The sequence below is a fragment of the Mastigoproctus giganteus genome, chromosome 2 (genome assembly GCF_048544385.1).
Source record: "Mastigoproctus giganteus isolate SK-2022 chromosome 2, ASM4854438v1, whole genome shotgun sequence".
Lineage (NCBI taxonomy): Eukaryota > Metazoa > Arthropoda > Arachnida > Uropygi > Thelyphonidae > Mastigoproctus > Mastigoproctus giganteus.
The window spans coordinates 206025310-206049654 of NC_143576.1; the positions used below are offsets into that span (position 1 = coordinate 206025310).

The 24345-nt window shown below is 32.6% G+C and overlaps 1 protein-coding gene across 1 annotated transcript in view; it reads right to left on the reverse strand.

Annotated features, from left to right (window-relative positions):
- The window catches only part of LOC150089962 (uncharacterized), a 100176-nt gene that overhangs the window by 13141 nt on the left and 62690 nt on the right, over positions 1-24345 (reverse strand). The window contains exons 13-18 of the mRNA XM_090390145.1: positions 22575-22670; positions 22084-22104; positions 14437-14529; positions 5840-5938; positions 3239-3259; positions 372-524 (exon numbers count right to left, since the gene is read on the reverse strand). Coding sequence (XP_090246271.1) covers positions 372-524; positions 3239-3259; positions 5840-5938; positions 14437-14529; positions 22084-22104; positions 22575-22670 — 483 coding nt within the window. The remainder of the gene's footprint in view (positions 1-371; positions 525-3238; positions 3260-5839; positions 5939-14436; positions 14530-22083; positions 22105-22574; positions 22671-24345) is intronic.

The window sequence follows — 24345 nt, forward strand, 5'->3', positions numbered from 1 at the left end:
TAAACTTAAACATTTACCATTAAAACATTTCTAAATTTATATTTTTAATTTAAGAAGTATTGCTCTCCATTAGTCTAGTATTGGTATAAGACAAGCAGAATTCAAATAAATCTGAAACCTTTTTCAGAAACAAAAAAAAAAAAAAAAAAAAAAATCAGGGAAACCAGGCTGCATTTGTAACAACTAGCTTGACTGCTGTCAAGTTAAGTGATAATCCACTATTAAATTCTAATCCACTATTAGAATCTATAAAATCACAAGTGACAATAATTCATCCATGAAACTCACAAATTATTTATTTATTGTTACTTTATCTATATGAATTTGAACACAGCTAAGGATATTTATTGTACCAGAAATATTACACTTACTCTTCAGGCCTGGGAGGAAAGTTTATAAAGTTTGGGCCCATCATTTCATCTACATTGATATTTTTATCAGAATCGGAGAGTTCATCTATATCTTTTTCTGTCTTGAAACCTTTGTATGGTTGGCCATCAAATCCAATAATTGGAATGTCTGTCCTATTAAAAAAAAAATAATATAAAAAATTTTTCAAATCTACAGCAGAAACAGGTGCATTCTCAAAAAAACATGATTAGAAAAGAATCTGTTTAAAAAAAAAATAAGATGAAATACGTACAAGAAATTTCATTCTCATGTTTTTGGTCACTTTACCCCACATGTTTTTTTATAAACTTTCAATCTTGTTTACACACTCAGTTTTTCTACATAATTTCCAACTTTTTCTATAGCTTTACACTACCTGGACAGAATTATTAGTATTTGTTGATGGTAGATATTGTCTTCAATCTCTCAGAACATTTTTTTACTTAGCAACAATTTTGTCACCATCCTTAAACTTTCATCTACTGACAGCACCCTTCAATGGACTAAAAAGATGGAAATTGAAAGGAGAAATATTCAGGCTGCATAGTGATAGGGAAATGCAATCTAGAACTAATGACAGAAAAATTGGTGACACCAGAACATGACATCAGAACATGAAAAGTGTAAATTTCACAGACACTGTACTGACTGCTACCTTTATTATGTAATACGAGTAGAAACTCCCAGATTGTTGTAGTACAGTAATAATTAAATGGTTTGTTATTAAAATGGTACAGTTTAGGTAAAAGTGTTTGAGCTCTATGCCAGTGAGTTCAGTACACTACCTTTTCCCTGTTATGTCTATATGGTGTTAATTAGTCAAGTTTTATGATGGATAAAATCTGTATTAATGAAAAGAAAATGAGAATAATTTATATAAAAAAGAACCTGTTTCTTTTTATCTCAAAATGGAGAAAAAAATTGGATTTTTTAAATTTATTTTTTAAACTTTATTTAAATTTTTTTTTATGAAAACCACAAACACAACAGGGGTTACAACATATAATACTTGGTACTGTGCATGGGTTGAAAGATGAGAAGACAATAGGTGCTTGTTTGCATTAAACTTGAATTTCTGTAGATTGCAGCTTTTGTGAAATACATGTGAAGCAAGAAGAAGAAAGGATAAATGAGGAAGAGAAAATTCACTGTTGGATAGTGAATAGATGTTCCTCATCTTGGAGTTGGACAGTGAATAGATGCTGACTGGTTGCAACATGTGATCAAACTGGTTTGAAGAGAGTGGGAAATTACATATGCCAATTCAGAATGGATGTATTTATAGAAAAGGCAAAGCAGCAGAAACTGATTATCTATGAAATAGAGAGAGGAGAGGCTTTGAAAGAGATGGGTCATTAATTAACCTCACTGCCCTTACACAGAAAATGAAGCTGGAGAACAGGACACATAATGTTGCAATATGCAACATTCTTCTTTTGAATAGCTTTAGCAAATTTATAGGAAAATCAAGGTTTAGATAAAGGATGATGTTTTAGGGTGGAATGTGGAATGAAGGATTTCATTCCTACTAGAATAATTTTGCTGACATGATCTGAGCAAAAATTGGGATCAGAAGATTTAAAACAGTAATCTAACTGAGTAAAAAAAAAAGAACAGAAATCTCACAAATCATCCCATGTTGCAATCTTGTACAAATAGCACAAAGCCGAGAATGGCCTTAAGTGAGAGTGAGCGATCCCATCAGAAAAGAAACCACCACCAAGTTGTGATCCAAGGTGCTTAGAGGACCATTAATATTGACCACATTCTCTGAAGGGTTGTTTAAGAGAAAAAGATCAAGAGTGTTGGGTATGTGATTAAAGTACTAATAGATACACTAAAAACAAACACTAAGACAAATATGTATTTCATTAAGTCACCATTCATTTTTCCCACTTCTATAATTATGCTAGGTTATTCAAGTTCTTTGTTCCTAGAATTTTCAGTATAAATAAAATTAGGAAAGAGAGCGCTTGTGGTATTCTTTATCCAAAGTAGGCATTCTTTATTCAAATTGACAGTTATGACATCTTATCTAAACCAATAATTTTTACTGCAATTCTCCATACCACACTCTCCCATGTCCCTTTGAAAGCCTATTAAATAAAGGCACTTACTCACAGTTACTGCTTTTTAAATTTTCTTTTATACTCTGGAACAACCACACATCAGAGGAGTTCACAAGACAGAGAGAATACAACAAACAGCACCATATTCAACAGTCGTGGGCTTGAACCCCAGTCACTCAAGACACATGTACTTATGCATCCTTGTGGCTGACCACTCTGCTATGGAAGCCGACCCTACATCATACAGTATAGTCAGGTCTAGTTAATGCTGGATTCTGCTAGCACTGAACATTATGATACTAGTACAATACATTATTTAGAACAACCAGATTGTTCTCTCTCTCTCTCTCTCCTCTTTTCATTAGGTTTAAAATACCTTGCTTTATTTGTAGAAAAACTTTGTTTCTCTGTTCTAGGAGTAAAGAAGAAGAAATGGAAAAAGGCTCGAGTATTGCACCCGAGCCAACGGGTAAAAAAACTTAATTATTTTTCATGAAATAAATATTAACTATTTTTAATGAAATGAAAGTAATAATGGCCTATCTTCTTATACAGTATTTCTTAAGTGCAGATTAGCACTGTTTTCAAAGTACTAAAATATCTTTCAGCTCTAGATGTTTCAAATGGTCAGGACAATATATACTATGCTGAATTTAAATAAATAAAAATACATTTATTTCTTAAATACAGTTACTCTGTCATATTTATGTAAGAATATTTATGATTAAATTAACATTTAAGTTAAAATTTATTCTAAAAATTTACGAAAATTTGCTTACGTTTTTGTTTTGTCAGGAACCCTAAGCAAAAAGAGAAAAATTTTAATTTTGTTATATATTATGAGAATATTCATTAATTCATTTTTAATGATAGATACTTAGTCAAATATACTTACCAGGATATAAGCAAAAAAATTCTCAATCAGTAGTAAAATAAGTTCAAATTTTGCTAATTTTTGTAAATAAATTTAATAGAAATTTAGTTAAAATTTATTAATATAAAGTTTATTAACATAAATTAGCATATATAATAGTTTCTCAGGTTAGTAGTAAATTCTTTCAGTGACGAATTAGTCAAATAGCCAAGGCTGTCACTAAACATCTAAAACACCAACAGAACTGATATTCAGATCATATTCGTGAGTGTTGAGTGTGCTGAATTTCAGGAAAGTCCAGTTTTTCTCTGACCAAATCCACTGTTTGCACCTTTCACTAATGGGACTGTTAGCAACCCTAGGTGTATCTATCAACCATGTTCAAGGTGCAAAGATATTATAAATGCTTAATGGACTTGAGATGACCATCCAGATATCAAACATAAAGCAAGAGTTGAGATGTATTGCATGCAACCCACAGAGGAGCAGCTGGTCTTCCATTGAATTATATAATACCAAGTTGAAGAAGAATCTCACCAAATGGTGCAATGATAATACCTTGCTTAATTGAGGACTGAATTGGATAAAATTATATATGGGCTCAAGTGCAATACTCTAGCTTTTTCTCACTTCTTCTACAGTATGAGTCACATCTTTTCAGAGCAAGTGGCCCAACATTCCTTACATCTGAGGGTACAGATTTAAAACAGTTTTCACAGAACAACCACTAGCTAGCCCACTGAGCAAAAACCTTTTAACACTTAAAGAGACATCTAGATCAGTTAATGAACAACCTTGCTGACTCTATTCCACCAGACATGAATGAAAAAGACTCAGAATGTGGAAGGGTGGAGAGGAAACAGGGTTTCTAACTGCTGAAAATGATTTTTAGAGACAGCATGGAAAAAGTTTATGAACAACCCAACTTTTCTTCACACACATTTTTGCATAAATAACATCAAGAGTTCAAAGAACTGTAAGATTAAGTGAAATGCTGCAGGTAGTACATGCTACCTAAAATAGATATGAATACTTCTTGCAAGAAACCTAGGAGCAGTGGCAAAATAGTAATGGAGAAGAACTCATTCATGCACATTGCACACTCCAACATGTTAGCACGTGCACAATTCAGATAAGTCTACTCAAAGCATTTCTGTCATTTTGTCTGACATTTCTGTCTATCCATTAAAAGAAAGGTTCTGTTCTTGCAAAAATGAGTCAAAATGAGAACATATAAAATGGCTGATTATCTGTTATTTAAACCCATAAAAACTTCTTAATGGTAACTTTCAATTCCCCAAGAATTAAAATTCACCACAGTAAGTGGCTAATTCTAGCTGGAAAGCAATGTGTGTGTGTGTGTGTGCTCCTGCATTTGCATCATGAAGAAGAGTCTCAAGGAGTATCATAGTGATCCCTCTGTCTATTTTAATGTCTACACAGTTGCTATATCTCAACCCAACACAATCTGAGGGCACAAGTGAGGAATGCAATCCAGTAAACAAAGATGAGTATACCAGAATAACATTACTCATTTTTATAGCCATGGCAAAGCAAATCATTTCTGTTCTGCAGATAACATCAATATCCAACTTGGGCACTGTTTCTGATATACTGTTCACTGGTGGTATACATCAGTATCTGTACAAAACAGATACAGGAGCTTAAAAAGCTTTAGGATTTGGATATGTTGTTGGTCTGAGTTAATCATTTATAGCCCCAGGAAATTTTGTTGATGTTATTACAGGAACATATTAACAAAATTAGTTAATGGCAACACTAGAATGCTGAAAATTCTGGTTTCCTATTGTAGATCTGTTTACTAGATTCTGTTCATGATTTTTTTTAAAATGAGTGGTTTTCGTAGCCAATAACCAAAAGATTGTCTGCTGTACATGAAGATACCTTTGTGTGGCTGCCATGCAACAACTCCTAACAGGAATGTAGTTAGGGACATGGAACTACTTGCATATAGGAGTGCCAAGGGAAGGAGGGAGTGCAGAGCAGCTGCCCCAAGCCAAAACATTGTGGGGGAGACCTAAATTTGAAATCGGAGCCTTACCTCCCTGAAAGGAAAAACAAGTGGACCTTGTGTGGCTGTTTGTCCCAGGGCCTGTGGTCAAACAGCCACAGCCTCAGTTGCTCTTGATTGCTTCCCTTAGGATAGTACATCACTTACATTTACCAACAAAAATGGATAAGACTCTTTAGGAATGCAAGTTTCCAAAATACCATTACTTTATTACTTTTATTTAAGTTATTACAGCTTTACTAATCAGTTATCAGTTATTACTAATAAAATATGATTTGTAACTTAAATATGTGGATACCATGGAATTGTGAATGCTATTCATGTTTACATACAACTCTGCCTTTCATTATAATGAATATTGAGTGTATAAAAATTCAAAGCAGTTGAGCAGCAATTCAGATATAAAAAAAAAAAAAAACTAATATTTTGTTACAGAGCATTCTCATACTGTTAATATGGCTATTTGTCACTAACCTGTATTGAGTAAATGTCAACCCCTTTTGAAGTGGGCTTGTTACAGTATGTCTACCCCCACAAAATCGAGTTGAAGGTGGCTGTAACAAAGATGAATCTCTGAAAAAAAATAAGACAATATTTTAAGTTATTAGTTAGCATGTAAAGATATAGAAAATCTTCACTAGTATTAAAACTACACCACCTAAAAATTAAATAACTAATCATGCTAAAACTTTCACTACCATACAAAGATACTCTGATGAAATACTGAACGAGTAAAAATTACCTATAATCAGAAACTATTGGAAAAAGTCAGTGATAAGAGTGCTTGGGATGTCACTAAATCCCTATCCATGAGATACTTTTTCAAAAACATTAACTTTTTATCTTTTCACATTCTAGCCCGAAAAAGTGCTTGCTCTTAGTTTTAAAGGTACTTCAAGTTTTCGATGGAAAATTAGCAGCTCTTTAATAATGTTATTGAAGTTGTATTATGTAAAAGTTTAAAAGAGTTCCAATCTGGTAACCATTATGCTTAAATAACATATTTGTTCATTTGTTTGTGTAGTAAATAATGACTAAACATTGCTTAATGAAATATGTAAATGTAAGATTATAAGCAGGTTGGTTGATTGATTTGAGTTTTATTTAAGCATTGGAAACAGGCCATTGTGTGCCAAGTCCATTATATGCAGAAATTATGTGTGCATGTACTTTACATTATACTTTGCTGAAATCAGAAAGAATATTTGGAAGACACTTATGAAAGTATAGAAGGCTAAGTGAGATTTTCTCATCCTCTCTGTAGGTCTTTCTATAAAGGTAAAAAAAAAAAATTTAAATAATAATAAATAAAGAAAATTCGATACCAAATCAGTCAAAATAAAAATAAAATATAAAGACCACCTGCTGTTGACTCATCTCTTCTATTGAAATGCCATATCCTCTTGGGTTTGTCACCATTAAGGTCTTGGAACTCCAAAACCTTAATGAATGACAAGCCTTAAAAAAAACATGGTATTTCAATAACTGCTAAACCTTCCCACAGGAGTGAACTGAGAAGCTTTTATCCTATGACAAACTTAATCACTAATACTTGCCAAATCAAAGATCAGTACTAAAAGAAAGTTTTTGAACCAGGCCATTAAATACTCCCAAATAATGTATTCTTAATGGAAACTATCATCAGAATATTAACATAAAATTCATCAGAAAGAGAAGCATGTGCGCCTCCGTAGCCAGGTGGGAAGGAGCAGCAGTGCGTATCACATGCTTCTTGATTAGACTGGGGTTCGAGCCTGTCACCACCAAATGCGGAGGATGCGGAAAGGTCAGGGCATGACCACTGCATATCCCGGAGCAATATGGCCTTAATTGCTAATGCTCCTAAAAACCAAATAAACAAACAACAAACGAGAAAAATGTGGCAAAAAAAAAAAAAACTTAAAGAATAAATTAAAAAAACATGAAAGTGGTTCAAAACAGATTTGTATTCACCCAAAAGTGGTTGTGATTGAAGGTAGAAACAAACACTATATATATTAAATTTTTTTGACATAGTCATGACAAAATTTCACATTTTTGTAGAAGTCCTCTGACTGTTTTTCAAACCACAGTGTTTTCCACAAAGAAAGGACTTTAGGACAGGAAAAAGGAAGAAATCTGAGGGTGCAAAGTCAGGGGGAATAAGCAGGATGTGGCAATACTTCAAACAAACATTCATGGGCACACCTCACTGCAGCCTGCGAGGAATGTGCAGGGGCATTATTTCCACAAAGGAAATAATACTCATCTAGCAGAAACTACTCATATGCAACTGATGATTGATGATGTTCTCCACAGAACTACACTAATTTGGAGCATGCTTCCACAATGGATCAGGCACACACACCTTTTGACAGCTTACCCATATTTTTTTCTTTTATAGCAGCACATTGCCTTTTTGGCGGGTTGTGATTCTGCATGCTTCCATCGTTTTGACATTTGTTTGGTTTTGGGATCATAGTGATGGATCCAGTTTTCATCCATAGTGAACTAGCTGTGAAAACAATCTACTCTTGCATTTCATGTGCACATTGTGCCCGTTCCTCCTTGTAATGAGTCAAACGTCTGGGAAGCCATCTAGCAGACACTTTACTCATATGCAACTGATGTTCTCCGCAGACCTACACTAATTTGGAGTTCTGCAGCAAGTTTTTTGATGCTAATATGGTGATCTAGAATTATTGCCTCAATTTTTGCAATACTCTCTTCTGTTACAGTAGTTGTTGGGCATCCTGGTATTTCTTCATCATGCAATGAGGTTCCACCACATTTGTTTATACCAATGTGCAACAACACTATAACATGAGCAGTCTTCTCCATGAACAGCACCCATTTCTTCATGGATGGTTTTGGGTGTTTTCTCTTGCAGAAAGCGGAACCAAATCACTGATCTGTATTGTATTCCATTTTATCCATTGTGACACTTCATTTCACTCAGTGCTGCAAAGAAAAAAATGAATCGTCAGATTGAAACCAAAATTTGGGTGGTTGCGATAGAGATTAAGGTATCAAACAAAAAAAATTTCATCTTTCTATCACTCATATATATATATAACAAAATTAAAAAGCCTGTGTTGTGTAGGAGTGAACCAGAAAATTCTTTGAATCAACCATGGAACATTTAAAACTGGAAAAAAAAAAAAAAAAAAAACTCATATGGTGGGGGGGGGAGAATAAAAAAGGAAAAATAAATAATTAGTAACCAGCTAGAGATGGAACACAGATCTGAAGAGAAGAAAAACTGTACCTATAGTGGTCTGAAGTGAGAAAACAAGGGCCTTCAGCTATGGGCACTTTGCAGAATTCAGCTAAATAAATCTAAACATTTTTCCAACATAAGAAAAGTATTAACTATTATAATGAAATAACAGAACACAAACCATAGGCCACAAATTCCAGTGATCCATTTCTGCCTAGTGACCAGGCAAGTGTGTTTTTGTTGTTGTCATTATTATTTTACATAGCACATTAACATCTAAAGCCATAGTGCACTGTCATTATGTCTGTACAAATGGGGGTTCACAGGCCATGTTTTATGAGCTGAAAAACCCAGAATAGATCATAGGGAAATCTTACTCCCTCTGACTGACATTGGCTAGCTACAACCCAATTGAAGAGACTTTAAGAATTTTTCCAGTCTTTGACAGGATTAAGGCCAGACTTCTCCAAACAAGTAACAAGTGAATGTCACTCACCAACCTCCAGAGCACTAAACAAAATTGTCTACTTATTGTTTTGTCTTTGTTTTTTCTATCTGTAACTTGCAAAAAAAGAACAGATGTGTAAATCTGAAATAAATGTCAACTGTGGAGAGGGAAATGACCTATGAGAAAATTTAAACTCTATAGCTGGCACACAAAAAACAGAAGGTGCAACTGAATACCAATCAGGAATGGGGAAAAACAAAAAAAGCTTGTAGAATTAATAACAAACTGAACCAATTGAGATTTGACTGGGAAAAAGCATAGACCTCATGAGCTACTGGTGCTATACTACATTGGACTGAATAACTATTCTAAGAATTTTTTTCAAAATAAGAAGAGTGAACTGATGACATACAACAACAGAACACAAGCCATAGATCCCAAATGCCAGTGAGGCACTTTTGCCTCTGCTGTGGCATGACTTGGTGGGTATCCAACGTTGTTAATCCAATAAATAAAATTGCTACTACCTGTTGAAACTTTCTCTTCAGAAATATAAAAATTAGAATTAAAAAAAAAGCACATCTCTGCACTAACTGAATTAAGTGTTTGTTGTACAAATACTGCAATAAAAACGATGCAGGAGAACCCTTCTATATTGAGCCATATTGAATCCAACGTATAGCAAAATATGTGGGAGAAGGAGAAAATATATGCAGGAATTATAAATGCACATATTTTACTCTACACTAAATTAGAATCAGAAAGAATGTTTGGAAGATAAAAAAAGTACAAGACACTTACTGAAACTAATGAAACGTTCTATCCCCTTTACAGTTAGCATTTTCTAAAGGTGCAAAATTTTAAAAAATCAAACAGAATAGAAATAAAATAAAAGAATTCATCTACTGGGGGTCTCATCATATCAACAACCACAATTTGCTTTACATCTTTTGGCATCGCGAGATATAGGCAGAAGAGATAAAAATAATGCAGCAGACAGTGGCAATTTTGTTTAGTGCTCTCATGTCTAGGCAAATGTCTGAATGTCAGACATTTGCCTAGACACAGAGTGAGGCAAAACTGATCTACAGCTTGTGTTCTATTATTATACAAGAACGATCAATACTTTTTTTATTTTGAAAAAATGCTTAGGATATTTATTTAGCCATATGCTGCAAGGCACCAGTAGCTGATATTCTGTTCAGCTGGTTACTAAGAATTTTGAGTCCACTGATCCTTATTTCAGGTTTATTTATTTTTCACAGTATTTTTTTTCCTCTCTCCACCATCTAAGGTTTATTTGATTCTAAACATTCTTTCTGGCTAGGTTCAAAGGATTTGCAGGTTCCAACTGTGCTCAACAGAGGCTTTAATTAGTTTCTTATTCCTTAATAATGAATCAACATTTCCTATTTCTCTCTAATGTTTCAACATTCTGATTGTAGTCGCCATTAAGGAAATATTATCTGAGGGTGTTTAACTGACTAGTTCAAAGGACTCTTCCTTTAGTCTTGAAATGTTCTTGAATGGCAACTATTACTAATCGAGGTTATTGTAGCAGAGAACCACAGCTGCTCAGTCTAGGGCTATGGCATGGTTTAGGGGTTTTATTGAAAAAATGTCTTTCGGGGTTTTTGTCATTCACACTGGGGTTGTGAATATATGTCGGTGAAAAATGTCTTTTGGGGTTTTTGTCATTCACCATGTAGTTTCTAACAAATTCGGACTGGGGTGGAAGAATTTCTATATTTTATTTCTATTGAAATACAATTTGTTTTTCTTTTTAATTATAAATTAGTAGAACATGCTAGCTACAAAGGAGATGAGGGTGTCTCAGTATGCCCTGTGTACTCTCATAAGCAACTTCCAAATACTCCTCCTGGTTTCAATGCAGTTTGTTGTAAAATACATGCAAAAATTGATTACTTTTAGATTTTCACTTATTTCATTTAACACAAGTTTTTTTTTAAAAACAGCATTATGGCATTTGTTTTCCATTTGTAATTGACCAGGAAAAAAAATAAAAAGAAAAGAAATTAAGTAGTATTGAGTGAAAGGCATGCATAGTTATTAACTTTTAAAAGATTAGGATAAGTCAAGCTAAGAAACTATGTTGTAGAAGAACAAAATTAAGCTTTATTGAGGTCAAGGTATATTTTACAAACTTAAATTAAATAAAGTTAAGTCATGCGAGCCAATAGCAAGATATTCAACAATTCTACTCTACTTCTGATAATGCATTACAGGTGACCCCCGCTTAACGCTGATCATTCGTTCCGGAAAAACAGAGCGCTAAGTGAATCCGCGTTAAGCGAGCGCCGCTTTCCCATAAGGTAACATATGTATTTGTGAGCTGCGGTCGGTGCCATAGGATATTTCCTAATCAATAATAAACGGTAATGAAAAGATGCACAAATGTCGGTCAAAATATTTAATATTCAAATATTTGCACATATAAAATATTCTGCATTACATACGTATAATTATGTGGTAACTACTTGCGTATCAAAAGTAAACTTAAAATTCCAATTAAAATAATGAATTTAATTGATTTAATTTAATGGATGAATTTAATCATGAAAAATGTGTGGATTTTGAGTTGAACTTTGGCCCTCTTCCAAATAAACTAAAAGGGGTATTAATTTTAAATGGCCCGCAGCGTTACCACCCAACAATAACGTCAACTGATCCTTCGCCGCTTTGAAACTTGGCATGTTTTTTCTTCTTTCAATATGAAACTTCTTTTAGGCATTCGTTTCCACAAAAGTCCTGCTTCATCTATGTTAAAAATTTGTTGAGAAGTATAACACATAATACCCCTCTTCAATAATTTTAACAAGTTCTTTTTTGAAAGTTTCGGCTCCTTGATCTGCACTCCCTGGATTCTAAATCTATTCTACCAGCCCTTACCAGTTTTAAATGGTTCCACATTTTTTTTTTTTTTTTAGGCGAGTTTTCTTCAGATCATCATATTGGCTAATCTCTCTCTCTCTCTCTCTCTTTTTTTTTTTTTTTTTTTTTTTGTTAATATTTAACTTAACTGAATTCTGCATTGGACATTATCTTCAATAAAATTAAAGTCTTTCCATTTCAATCCTAATAGCCGGCCTAGTCCTAGTTGCTTGCAGTGGAACAGCTACCTTTCCCGCTGCAAAAATGAATTCTTTATTTTTTTATAATTGTTCTTACAGTTAAAGTTGCAAGTCCTAAATTATGGCACACATCTGCTTGTCGTTGACCGGAATCGATTCGCTTCAAAACGTCTAATTTTCAAATTCAGTCTTTTTCTTACATTTATAGTCTTCGTACTATGCTCAGACGTTGTTGATTTTTCCTTCTTTTTTCATTCTTCGAAAATGTAACTGCATTGGTTGCATTAATTATGATACAATGTTCAAGTAAACTGTCCGTTTCGCACGTTGTCTAATACGGTACTGAGTGATGACTAGACTTCGGATAAATGCATATAACGCAAATATTACAAGCAATATACTTTGTCATTTTTTAAAATGTTGATCTAGGAACTACGTAACAAGTCACTGTACTGAAATTAAATTAGCGTGCAAGAAAATTTCACTGAGCGTGGGAAAATTTCTCAAGTCGGCGTGGGAAACGTTTTAATGCTGTTTTGCTATTCATTTTCAAGCTATCGACTCCATCAAATGAAACGATTTCGTTAAATATGTCAAAAATGTAATCTGTAAAAGAGCGTTATAGTGATCTGTGACAGCGTTATAGTCAGACACGGGTTATAATATAATAACAGCGTTATAGCGAATCAGCGTATAGCGAACAGCGTTATAACGGGGGGCCTGCTGTATTATATATGTACAAGTATGCTCGTGGCTGAAAAACTTGGAATAACCCATGGAGAAAATCCTACACCTTCCCCTTCCACCCTCCCCCAAGATCAAATAACTGCAGTATTCAGGAGCATGTAGGCGAATTAATGTTTTTCACATATGGGCCCACAGCAGTGTGTATATAAATTTACATTTAATTTCAAAAAATATGTCTATTTATGTAAAAATTTTCTTAAAATCTTCCACTGGTTACTACAACTGTTTCTAAGGGACAATCAGTACAGTTCATAATAGATATTAACATGAAAATAGCTTTGAAAATCAAAAAGGGGATCACTCCCATTAGCCTCAATTATTCAATATGGGCTTATGAAAGCCAAAACTGAACTTTGAAATTATTCAGATCCAGTATGATTTGGTGGTGAAACTGGATGACGTACAAATAGCTTTAGAGGATATATATTCTATCAAAAAAAAGTAAGAGTAATTTTTTAACAATTATTTTTTTTTACAAATTTTGGAATTTTAAACTTTTGCCTATCAAATAAAATTAACATTAAAAGCATTTATGCATATTGTTTTCATTTTTACGGAAATTCTAAATTCTGTGGAAAAAATCCTACTTTGAGACCTCCTGAGAGCAGAAAACTCACTTTCCAGGAACTGCTAAATGCACTGCTAAAATGGTTAAGAATTTCTCCAGTCTCTGAAGAAATATGAACTCAGGCTCACCGAATGAGTGATAAGTGGCAAAACTACTATACTGCCATGGAGAACAAATTTAACTTCTTATTCTGGAGATGACAACAGTTAGCATATAAAGTGTGCTATGAAATATTGGATTAAATATACTGAGTGATTATATTATCCTAGATTTTAACAAATTTTCATTGATGTGCTATATTTCCAGTAAAATAAAATGGACTTCATTCAGTAGATAATTTCATATACAATTTAAAAGTTCTACACTATATTTAAGCAGCTATAAGCAGAAGGAGGCTCAAAAAACCCAGTTAAAATTTTAAAATTTGGAAAACCAGTTATACATGAAAAAGAAAGTGGAACCAAGTTATAAAAATGTTTAAATAAGTCAAACCAATCTATAACCTTTACTGAATTTCACTAAATCAATATTACTCCTCCCAGAATCAGAATGGATAGTTGCTATACCTGACATGGCATCATGCTCTTGGCATCGAGTAACCTTGAAAAGTGCATATAACTTGTGCTATCATGTTTAATTGATTTAAGATTTCATTGTTTCATAAATATCTGATTGTAAATGATTGTATTTTTAGGTGGGCCATTTTATTAAAAAGGCTAAAAAATTTATCACCCCCCCCCCAATTACATACTGATGATAGTAATTTTCATCCATGCATTATTCTATACACAAGAAAGTGAACTGTGAGAATGATAATTGGAATAATATTTTAAATATTTTGTAAGATTTCATATTGAAATACTATTTATAAAAATTATCACAGTAAATATAAATATATTAATACTAAAAAAGATCACAATACACATACTTGTATTAATTCAATGTTGATTTTTTAGCATTTTTACTCTATACTAAAGAAACTCTCAAAAAAATTAACATGAAATGTGATAAACATACTTTGATGGGCTTTTATCTGTCTCTGGTAGTTTAGGCAATACAATTGTTCCTTTAGACCTGTGGGAATTTTGATCAAGAGTACCTCCACTTGGTCTAAAGAAAAAAAATTCTTTTAATTTTATTTAAAAAAGAATGCTTTGAATAGACATATTTTACTCAGTCATTGAAGGTAAAAGATAAGAACAAAAGCAGATATACAAGGTGTGATCAAAATGTTTGGGGATTAACTCTATATCTTCAATTTGAGGTGGCACAATGAGCTGATACATGTCACAACATGTTCAGTGACTCCACTGTCTATAGCATTCATGAAATATCCATTCATCTGCAGTCAGATGAATGGATTAATTGGTGCAGTTGAAGTTCAAAAACTTTGTTTCAGTATGCTGTTTGTTCAACTGTTAATTACAGACAGAGCATCATCTTGTTCCACAAGAGTAGATAAACTTTAATCCTATAATTAGTGCACACAGAATAGAAAGTATTTTATGTCTTTTTTTACTGAGTAGCTAATTTGCATCAAGGTTTGTTTCAAATCAAAGAAAGTGCAAAAGAAATCAATCCACAAGATATTAAAATCAGCTTTTGGAGAATAATTACTAACTACTGAAAAACAGCTTTGCAAACTACTGAGAAGTCTTTAATATGTCATTCAAAGACTTTTCAATGCATCACAAAGTTTAAAGAGGACCACTTTTTCTTCAGGGATGATCTTTGCTCTAGTTGCCCTTCTCGCTGATGATCACAGAAAGCGGCAAATTCATGCACATCAGGATCTTTCAACATGCTGCTGTTGACCTACACTTCATTTCTTCCATCATTACTAGTTATGAATCATGGATGTATGACTATGAATAAAGGTAAAATCCTCTCAATGGAAGGCTGCATTCTCCAAGGTCTATAAAAAGCAAAACATTCCCGATCAAATGCAGAGATCATGCTTATCTAACCCCGGGGGCTCACATCTGGTGAGTATGGGCTTGGCAAACCCAGGGTCCTGAGCTGGATATCATCATTCTTCTCTTTCTTGGTGATTCCTGTCTACTTCTCTCTCTCTCTCTCTCTCAGGGTAACTCGGGATTTTTTTTTTTTTTTTCGGCTGGCGCAACATAAGCCTCGGGCTTCCTTGTACTGTGTGGCTAATAATAATAATAATAATAATAATTTTTTGTTCACAGGGGCACTGTTTGTTACAAATTTGTCTCACCTGTTCACATCAAAAATCAGGAATACTATAAAATGGTTCTACAGTGATTGCACAATGCTGTTCAAAGAAAACAGTCAGGAACTAGTGCTTGCATCATGGCAACATTCCTGCACACTCAGCACCTTCCATTCAAGGATTGTGGAATACTCCATCACTATGGTCCCTCATCTGCCATACTTACTGGATTTAGCAACCTGTGGGTTTATTTTTTTTAACCCAAGCTTAAAGTCTTCTTGAAAGGCAACACATTTTCAACAACTGAGAAAATTATTCAGAATACAATACAGAGAACAATTTGAAAAAACACTTAACAGGAGTGCTCCAAGAAGTTGCAGATGCACAGGAATTGGTGTATACAGTTTCAAGGAGACTACTTCAAAAGAGATCCATCCAAACATCTGGTAAGCTTCATCATTTCCCAAATGTCAGTAGTTTAGTCCTACTTTCTGATTGTACCTCATACCTTCATATTGTGGTGTCAACTCATGTCGTGCCCAAATACTAAACTCTGATATAGTAGCTGTTCAGGCCTTTCCAGTCCCACTGAGCTGTGGTTCAGAAATTTAGTTAGCTCTTCTACAACTAATAAACTGCCACCTTCATTCTGCAGGCCTATTGGTTGCTTTCTGAGATATATTACAAAGCCATTATGCTCTAATGTCAAGTGTGAATGCTGGAGGAGATTAAACAGATCAGAACCAGCATATTATGAATCAAGGTGTGGTCACATCTTTCAAAGGGAATGCTATTTCCTTACAGTAGTAGCTCTCAACTGATGGTGCAAGATGGAACCTACAATATACCTGATTCAAAAAAGTATGTGTAACTCAAAAACATTATTTACAAATCACAAAGCAGGAAAGATTAACTTTTGAACAGGAAATTACCAAATGTTTTTAATTGGTGCAGTTGAAGTTCAAAAACTTTGTTTCAGTATGCTGTTTGTTCAACTGTTAATTACAGACAGAGCATCATCTTGTTCCACAAGAGTAGATAAACTTTAATCCTATAATTCCATCCATAATTAAAGGAAAATCAGTACACATTCAGAATTTGTCTGTTTATTTAACTCAGTAGTGAAATAAAAATTTATCACTTAGCTCAATAGTGAAAAAAAAAAATTATCACTTTTTGTGACATAAAATGGCAAAATGTCATTTTATGTTGCAAAAAATGCTACACTGCATTAAGTTTCCATCTAATACAAAAAAAAAAAAAAACAATACAACGTGCAAAAAATATTTTTTGCATAAGAACCACTTTAAAGGTTTACCAAGGGTGCCAATAGTTATGAATCAGTGATGCACTCAGATAGCTGTTTTGTAAATAAGTGAAATGAAGAGCAGATAAAACTGCTCTTTTAAACATTCTCCATTTTCCCTAGTAATCCAGAGCAAACAGAAATTATCATTTCTAAATTACAAACCAAAACACATATATTTCATCACTTTATCAGGATGTATTCAACATTAATATGGCTACCTGAAAACAATATGGTGCTGGTGATTTTTGTTCATCAAATGAAACAAAATGCTCGCGTTGCTATGATCTTTAATAAGAATAATGACACAGAGAGATTTTATGTCTTACCCAGAATGCGTCTGTGTTTTTGTCACACTTTTGTTCTTACACCTTGAGGCAATCTTTCCATTTGCTTCTCTGTTTCTTAAGAAGTTTCAATTTGAAAAATAAAGAATAAATTAACATATGACTCTCAAGAATTATTTTAAACACATAACTCCAGACATGCACAGAATAGTTATTTAATTCACCACTGCACACATCAAAAAAGTAAGGTGACTGAAAAAATTAAGTGAAACAATTATAAACATCGGCGGAGACTAATAAAGGAAAATATTACTTAGCTGAACAAATGCAAGTATTGTTGTTCTTTACAACACCATTATAATATACATATTTCAAATGCTTGTATGTACAATATGTATATCTACTTTATGACTAAATGAAATTTTCAGAATGAAAATTCTGAAATCATTCTAAAACTACCTGTTCAGTATTGTATGTAATATATGATATTCCTGCCTGCCATACTTCCCATAGTTAGTATTAGACATGACAAATGATGCAAGGAAGTAGGCTTATACAGAATCAGCTTAAAAAAAACTACCCACACCATCCATCCATCCATCCCCTCTAGTAATTTGTCCAATCTTTCATTAAATTTATTTAATCTACCCACTTCTGCAACATGAAATAAAAGTTTGTTCCAATAATCATTTACTCTGGCTGAAAGCAATTTTTTGCACATATATACTACAACCATCTTTTTTCAATTTAAATTTATATCTGCTTATATGTCATCTGAGAAAGAGTAAGGATGCTAACAGCATTTAGTTTACTTGATCCATTTAAAGCCTTAAACACTTCAATCTAGTGTAACCAGAGGTGTCTAGTTTTCAGATGCTAACAATTTGCAAAACTGAAGTCCTTGGTAAAAGTATACTTTTGTGTCCCTAACTAATCTTGTTGCTCTTCCCTGCATCTGTTCCCACAGATCTACATCATTCCTAAATTGAAGCTACCAGATCTGCATGAAAAACTCAAGATATGGACTACCATTCCTTAACCATCACCTTATACAATGGGATAATCACCTCTGCTTGAGTTGGAAAAATTCCTGTATTCAATTGACACAACCACAACCCTCATAAGTTGTATTAGCAGCACATCTGCATTGCCCATAGAATTTCATATCAGACTATATGATTACCTCAGGTCTTTTTCATCCTCTACCACCCTGAGTGTGAAATCACCAAATTGGTATTCTGGATTACAGGTAACCATAATGCAATACCTTGCATTTATCAACATTAAACCTCGATGTTAGGCAGATAGGCTGAGAAGCTTTGCCACTTCTCAGCCCATCTGCCTAATTTCTACAGGTCTCATTGCAGTAGCATACATGATTCTTGCCATTAACCACCACAGCAAACTTAGATATATGCTTTAATCAATATTGTTAATAAATGATGAAAACATTAAGGAACTCAGCACCAAAAACTGAGGGGTTCCACCAATAACATTAGTCCAAGAAGCACAGTGCCTATTAATAACCATTATCTGTCTACTGACACTCAACCATCCCTTTATCTAAAACAGTAACTATCCCTAACGCCACACTGCTCCAATTTGAACAGCAGTCTTTCATGTGGAACAGTATTAAAAGCTTTAGTGAAATCTAAGTAAATTACACAATTTTTTTTCATTCAATTCCTTTGTTACTGCATCACAGTAGTTAATTAAATTGGTCAGACAAGATCTCCCCTTAACAAATCCATGCTATAATTGCTATATAACTTCACTCCTGTCAAGATGATCTTACATTACATCTTTAACCAGTGACTTCCTTATTTTCCCTGGAACAGAAGGCAAGCATATACATCTGTAATTTCTCACTTCACTCTTTAACCCTCTTTGTGAATTGGGAAAATATTCACATAGTTCCAGTCTATAAGATCTCCTCTGAACCCAAGGATGCACTCATATTAATGGCTAAAGGTTTGCTTACCTTTTAGATGTTTCTGTTTACCATAACTGGATACATTCTGTCAGCACCATGTTTCTCATTTGCTTTTAGCTCATTTCTCTATTTCTATTCTAGAACTATTTCTCTTCCACTTTCCTTGTAGATATCACAAAATCATTTAGTGCACAGTCATAACTTGCTATACTTCTGGTGTCTTCATCTCTAAAAACTCCCTCGCACATGAATTTACATGCAAAATATTTATTTAGTTTGTCAGAAACCTGAACAGGATCAACAATATTTATGTTATTCATATCTAGTAGACCAATGTGTTTCATCCCTTTCCTTCTAGTGCTACCATAAGCAAAGGCTGCTTTGCTACTTTTCTTTGCATTCTTAGCCAAAGACTTCTTGTAAACTGCCTTAGCTTACTTAACTCCCTTAGCAAGTTGATTGCAGACTAGTTTACACTTCTTGTTGATTTCTGTGTCCTCTGATAATTTATAATCTTTTTTTTTTCTTTGCAACCAGTCTGATTAGTTCATCTGACATCTGTTTAGATCTAAACCTTTAACAATATCTTTAGTCATAAAAAGCCTAGCAGCATCTACAATTACTTCCCTGAATGTTTTTTATTTAGAATTTGCAGCTGGTCTCACTGAAAAGAATTTAAAGCTGCCTATAACAATTTTAGACATTTTTACAAAACAAAACTCCCTTTCCTTTACCCCTGACAGTTGCTATATCTTTAAGTAAATCCCACAACAATACACTATGATCACTGCCACCTAGTGACTCCTTTATCTAGAGATTCTTAATACATGGAGAGTCACTGCTGTTAAATAAGATCAAGGGTACTGCTTTCTGTAGTTGCCTCTCTAACACAATAGTGTAGAAAATTCATCCAATAAATACAGAAAAGTTTTTCTACAGTACAGGTTACCAACCCACAAATGCAAATCAATATGTAGAAGTTTATACTCTCCCACAAGAGTTTAAACTTCTTTAAGACATCCTGACTTACTGGCCTGCTCTCTTCATAACTGCAGTTGTTCATTATACTCATCACAGTCATTTTGCCTGAAAATCAATCTTACTTGGATTACAGTAAAATTATGTAATAGGACAAAACATAGGATTATGTTATCATCACAGCATTTTAGCTTATAACACAATCCTATATAATCTTACTTTGGTGTGACAGAAGCTCAGGGCTTACGTTACATCAAAGTAAAGCACATTTGCTCAGTCTCACTTAATTTAGTCATGGAGAACATTTGTCTGCCTCTGGTAAAGGAAGTTATTTTTTGTCATTCTTGATACAAAACTGAAGTTTTGTTCACATGTAAAACAGCTTAAGTTAAATATTCTAAAGACATGTTATGCTGTGAATTATGAAAATCAGCACTTATTCTTTTTGAATACAAATAGAAAGAATAGAATAAACTGATAATCTACACTGAACTTTCACTGGGACGATTCTAAACTCAAAGTGGCAGCTACTGTTCCAACTGCTTTCTACAAAATTACAACAGCAAGGTTAAGATTAATTTGCATTGGTTGGTTTCACCTTATACCTTGTTAAAACATGTGAACTTTAGATAAGAGAATCAATTTAAGCAACATTAATTCTAAAATAATTTTAGAATTTAAAAACTGAACATGTCCAGAAAATACCACCATCTTTTTATTTTACCCCTCTTGATTAAGTCAAAAATCTGGAGTTTTAACAGTATTGACTACAAGAAGTCCAATTCTGGCCTCTAAATATTTGATTTTAAAAGTAGTATTTTTGAAGACCACATTTATAGCTCTTCCTCTAGATAAGAATTCAGCTTAACTTAAATAATATCCCTGTTAGTCACAGATTGAATCATCAGGGTATCTAATTTACATTCATTTTAGATATAATTCTGAACTGAATATCTGGCCATTCAAAGGGTAGCACATTCCTGTTATTGCACTGAAAGCAATCTTAAACTCATCTTTTGTTACAAAAACTTGGATGATGACCTATAGCAAACTGATGTTACTTACTGAATAAACATAATAATATGTTTTTGAAGAACTCTAGCACACTGTGATATGTAATTGTCATGAACTTGATGTTCATAATTCATTTGTGAGTTTTTTAAAGTGAAAGATTTATTTAAATGTATTTCTATGCCCCAGTAGAATGTTCTGTAAAAAGGAATTTATATACTTACACATACACATCTTTTTCATCTAAAATATATTTTATATTAATATATTATATATGCATATATATATATATATATATATTGATTTAGACATTAAAGTTACCAAATGTACATTGAGTAGAAATACAGAGGTCATCTGATTGCAATTTTTTTTCAGATATTCACAAGTACATTAATCAAACTTTATAACTTTTTTGTTTAACTGTGCATCTCAATAAGATGACTATTGTACTCATACTAAAAAAAAAATCAAATCACTGCTTAATATGTTTATACCAATTATACAACTCTTATAAATACCGTTTTAAATATATATTCCTTGGCACATTTCTGTTTATTAGGAGAGCAACTAGACATCATAAAACAAGTAGTTTATTTATAAATAAAATGAAACAAACCATTAACTGTGCACTGTATCATAAAATACATCTATGATGTAATTTACACTCTATAAAAAATTAAATACATACTTTACAATACATAAAATTTTCTATACGTAAATAATTATATATTCTTCCATGAAAATTTTAATGCACATTTAATGCTCTATGCAATTTGCACTTCTACAACTGTCAAGCATAAAGACATGAGAAAAAGAGGATTAGGCTCTGCAAATGATTAAACACATGGATGATTTATAGTCTCAATAAGTTTTTTGCAAAGCTGATGATATGAACTCACATATATACAGAGATAAGCATTACAAAATGGATATAAATATGCATTATAAGACAAGATGCTATTTATCTTACCTTAATTTTTCATCAGGAAGACTGTAAAAAGAAAAAAACTAAAAATTAGAAAACCAATACCTCTAATCTTAAATATGATTCAAGAATCCTTGAAAACTTAGCTTATTAATTTAACTGTCTGGCTGGTTAATATGTTTATACCGCTTAAGAAAGAAATCCAGAATAATTGATAGTTAAATTAATTTTTAACACTAGTAATTCTTTTCTTAATACTTATTAAGACTTAATAAGCATTATATTTTAAGATATATAATTCAGTTCCAAGTTGTACAGAACTAAAACTGTATCACTAATACAAAAGGTTGGCAGTTTCTATCAATAAAAAATAAATTATCCTTCCTAATCATTACTCAACTTTCAATGCATTTCTTTAAGAAGAAAAATATAAAATTTCAAAACAGTTTTCTAGTAAAGAATAATCCTGAAATTATTCTTTGAAAAACAATTTTTGATTTATTTTAAAGAAAAGTAGTCTGCCAGCTTTTTATTACCTAATAAATGATGCATTCTGCTCATCATCATCAGTAGCAGGCCTCTTTCGTGTTGGAGATGCTGGTAAAAGGTCTTTCATTTCACCCTCATCGTTCCTGTAAAAATTAAATAAGACATTTTAGTCTTGATAAAATATCTAAATATAATGACTGAAAATTGCAAAGTAGTTAATTTGGATTCATATTAATAAAAAGTTTATAAGTATTATAAAAATTAAAGAAATTCTCCAGTTAGAGATATTTTTATATTCAACTTATTATAATCTTAATTATAACTTAACATATTAAGTAATAAATCATTTATTTATAAATTCAGATGGAAGAATATTTTCTAAGCCCTTTCAAGCAAGACTGAGCTAACTGACCTGAGGTGTGGGCAATTTTTGTTCCTGTTAGATCAAATTTATCATCCCACAAATCAGTAGACTCTAAAATACATGCATAATTACATATATATATATATATATATCTTTTGTTTACTCTATTCTGCTCTTGCAAATAAGAACATATCCTGTGAGATATTAAATCAATAACTGTAGGTCAAGAAAACTTATTTTAATACAAGAGTTTGTTCATGTTTCATGTTTTGTTAACCTGGAATGGTTTACATTTCAATCAGTTTCTGTTCTATACATATAAAAAAGGAAATATCTAAGGAATTTAAACAACCAGTTAAATATAATAATAATTTTAAAATTTTACTGTACTTAATAACATGGTAGCTATGTGAGCTTTACACATAAGGTGATGAAATATCATGTAAGTTATATCTTTGGTCATTCTGTTCTCTAACTTGGAAACTAGTAGTACTGAAAATGTCAACACTCATGCTGAAATATTAATAAAACCTATACCACTTCACCAAGATGCCAAAATTGGGCTACTATTCACTAACATACTAAATGTTTTCCCAGTTCATTAGAACTGGGGAAAATTTTAGCATGGTAGTGAATAGTATCTCAATTTAGCTGTAACCTGAAACCAGAACATCCAGAATGTGCAGAAAGAACTGATTTTAAGTTTTCATTGGCCTGGGATTTGAAATTAGACAAATATGCACATTAATATATAAACTCAGTAATTAAACTTCCATTGTCATTCTTACCCATTTGACTTTACCACATGCAATTGTGAATATTAGAATTACTTGCTTCTAAATTATTTGAATACAAAACTCATACTGAAATATTTAAAATAACTGATGAAGTTTTGTTATATCTGTGAAAATATGCTATATTAGTTGTGGCTTTTCTAATCTTATCCCTCAAAAAAATAACATTTCAAAGTACATAGTAGATGTTAACTCTCATTTAGGAATCTGACATCATAACTTCGGTTGATATTCTCCCATGAAGTCATTTATCAAATACTTATATTTGCTAAACCACATCACTAAAATTTTACTGAAATCCCGTATTCCTTATTCTTCTTAAAATATCATGGTCTCAGGAAAAATCAAAAAATAAAGTTAGTACATATGTTATTATCAATGAGTGCTCTGTAGTACACTGATAAAACAGATTCAAGAAAAGGTAAAAAAAAGTAGCATAAGTATTATTTATTGACAGAAAAATTCAAGGAAGGCAAGCTTATACAGCATCAGCCAAAAAAATGCCCACTTTACTTACCCATACCTTGTGATAATTTATCCAATCCTCCTTTAAATTCAATCAAATTATCCTTTTCCATAGCATCAGATGGAAGTTTATTTCAATAATCAATTACTCTCTGGCTGAAAGAAGCTTTTTACACATCTATTCTATAACTATCC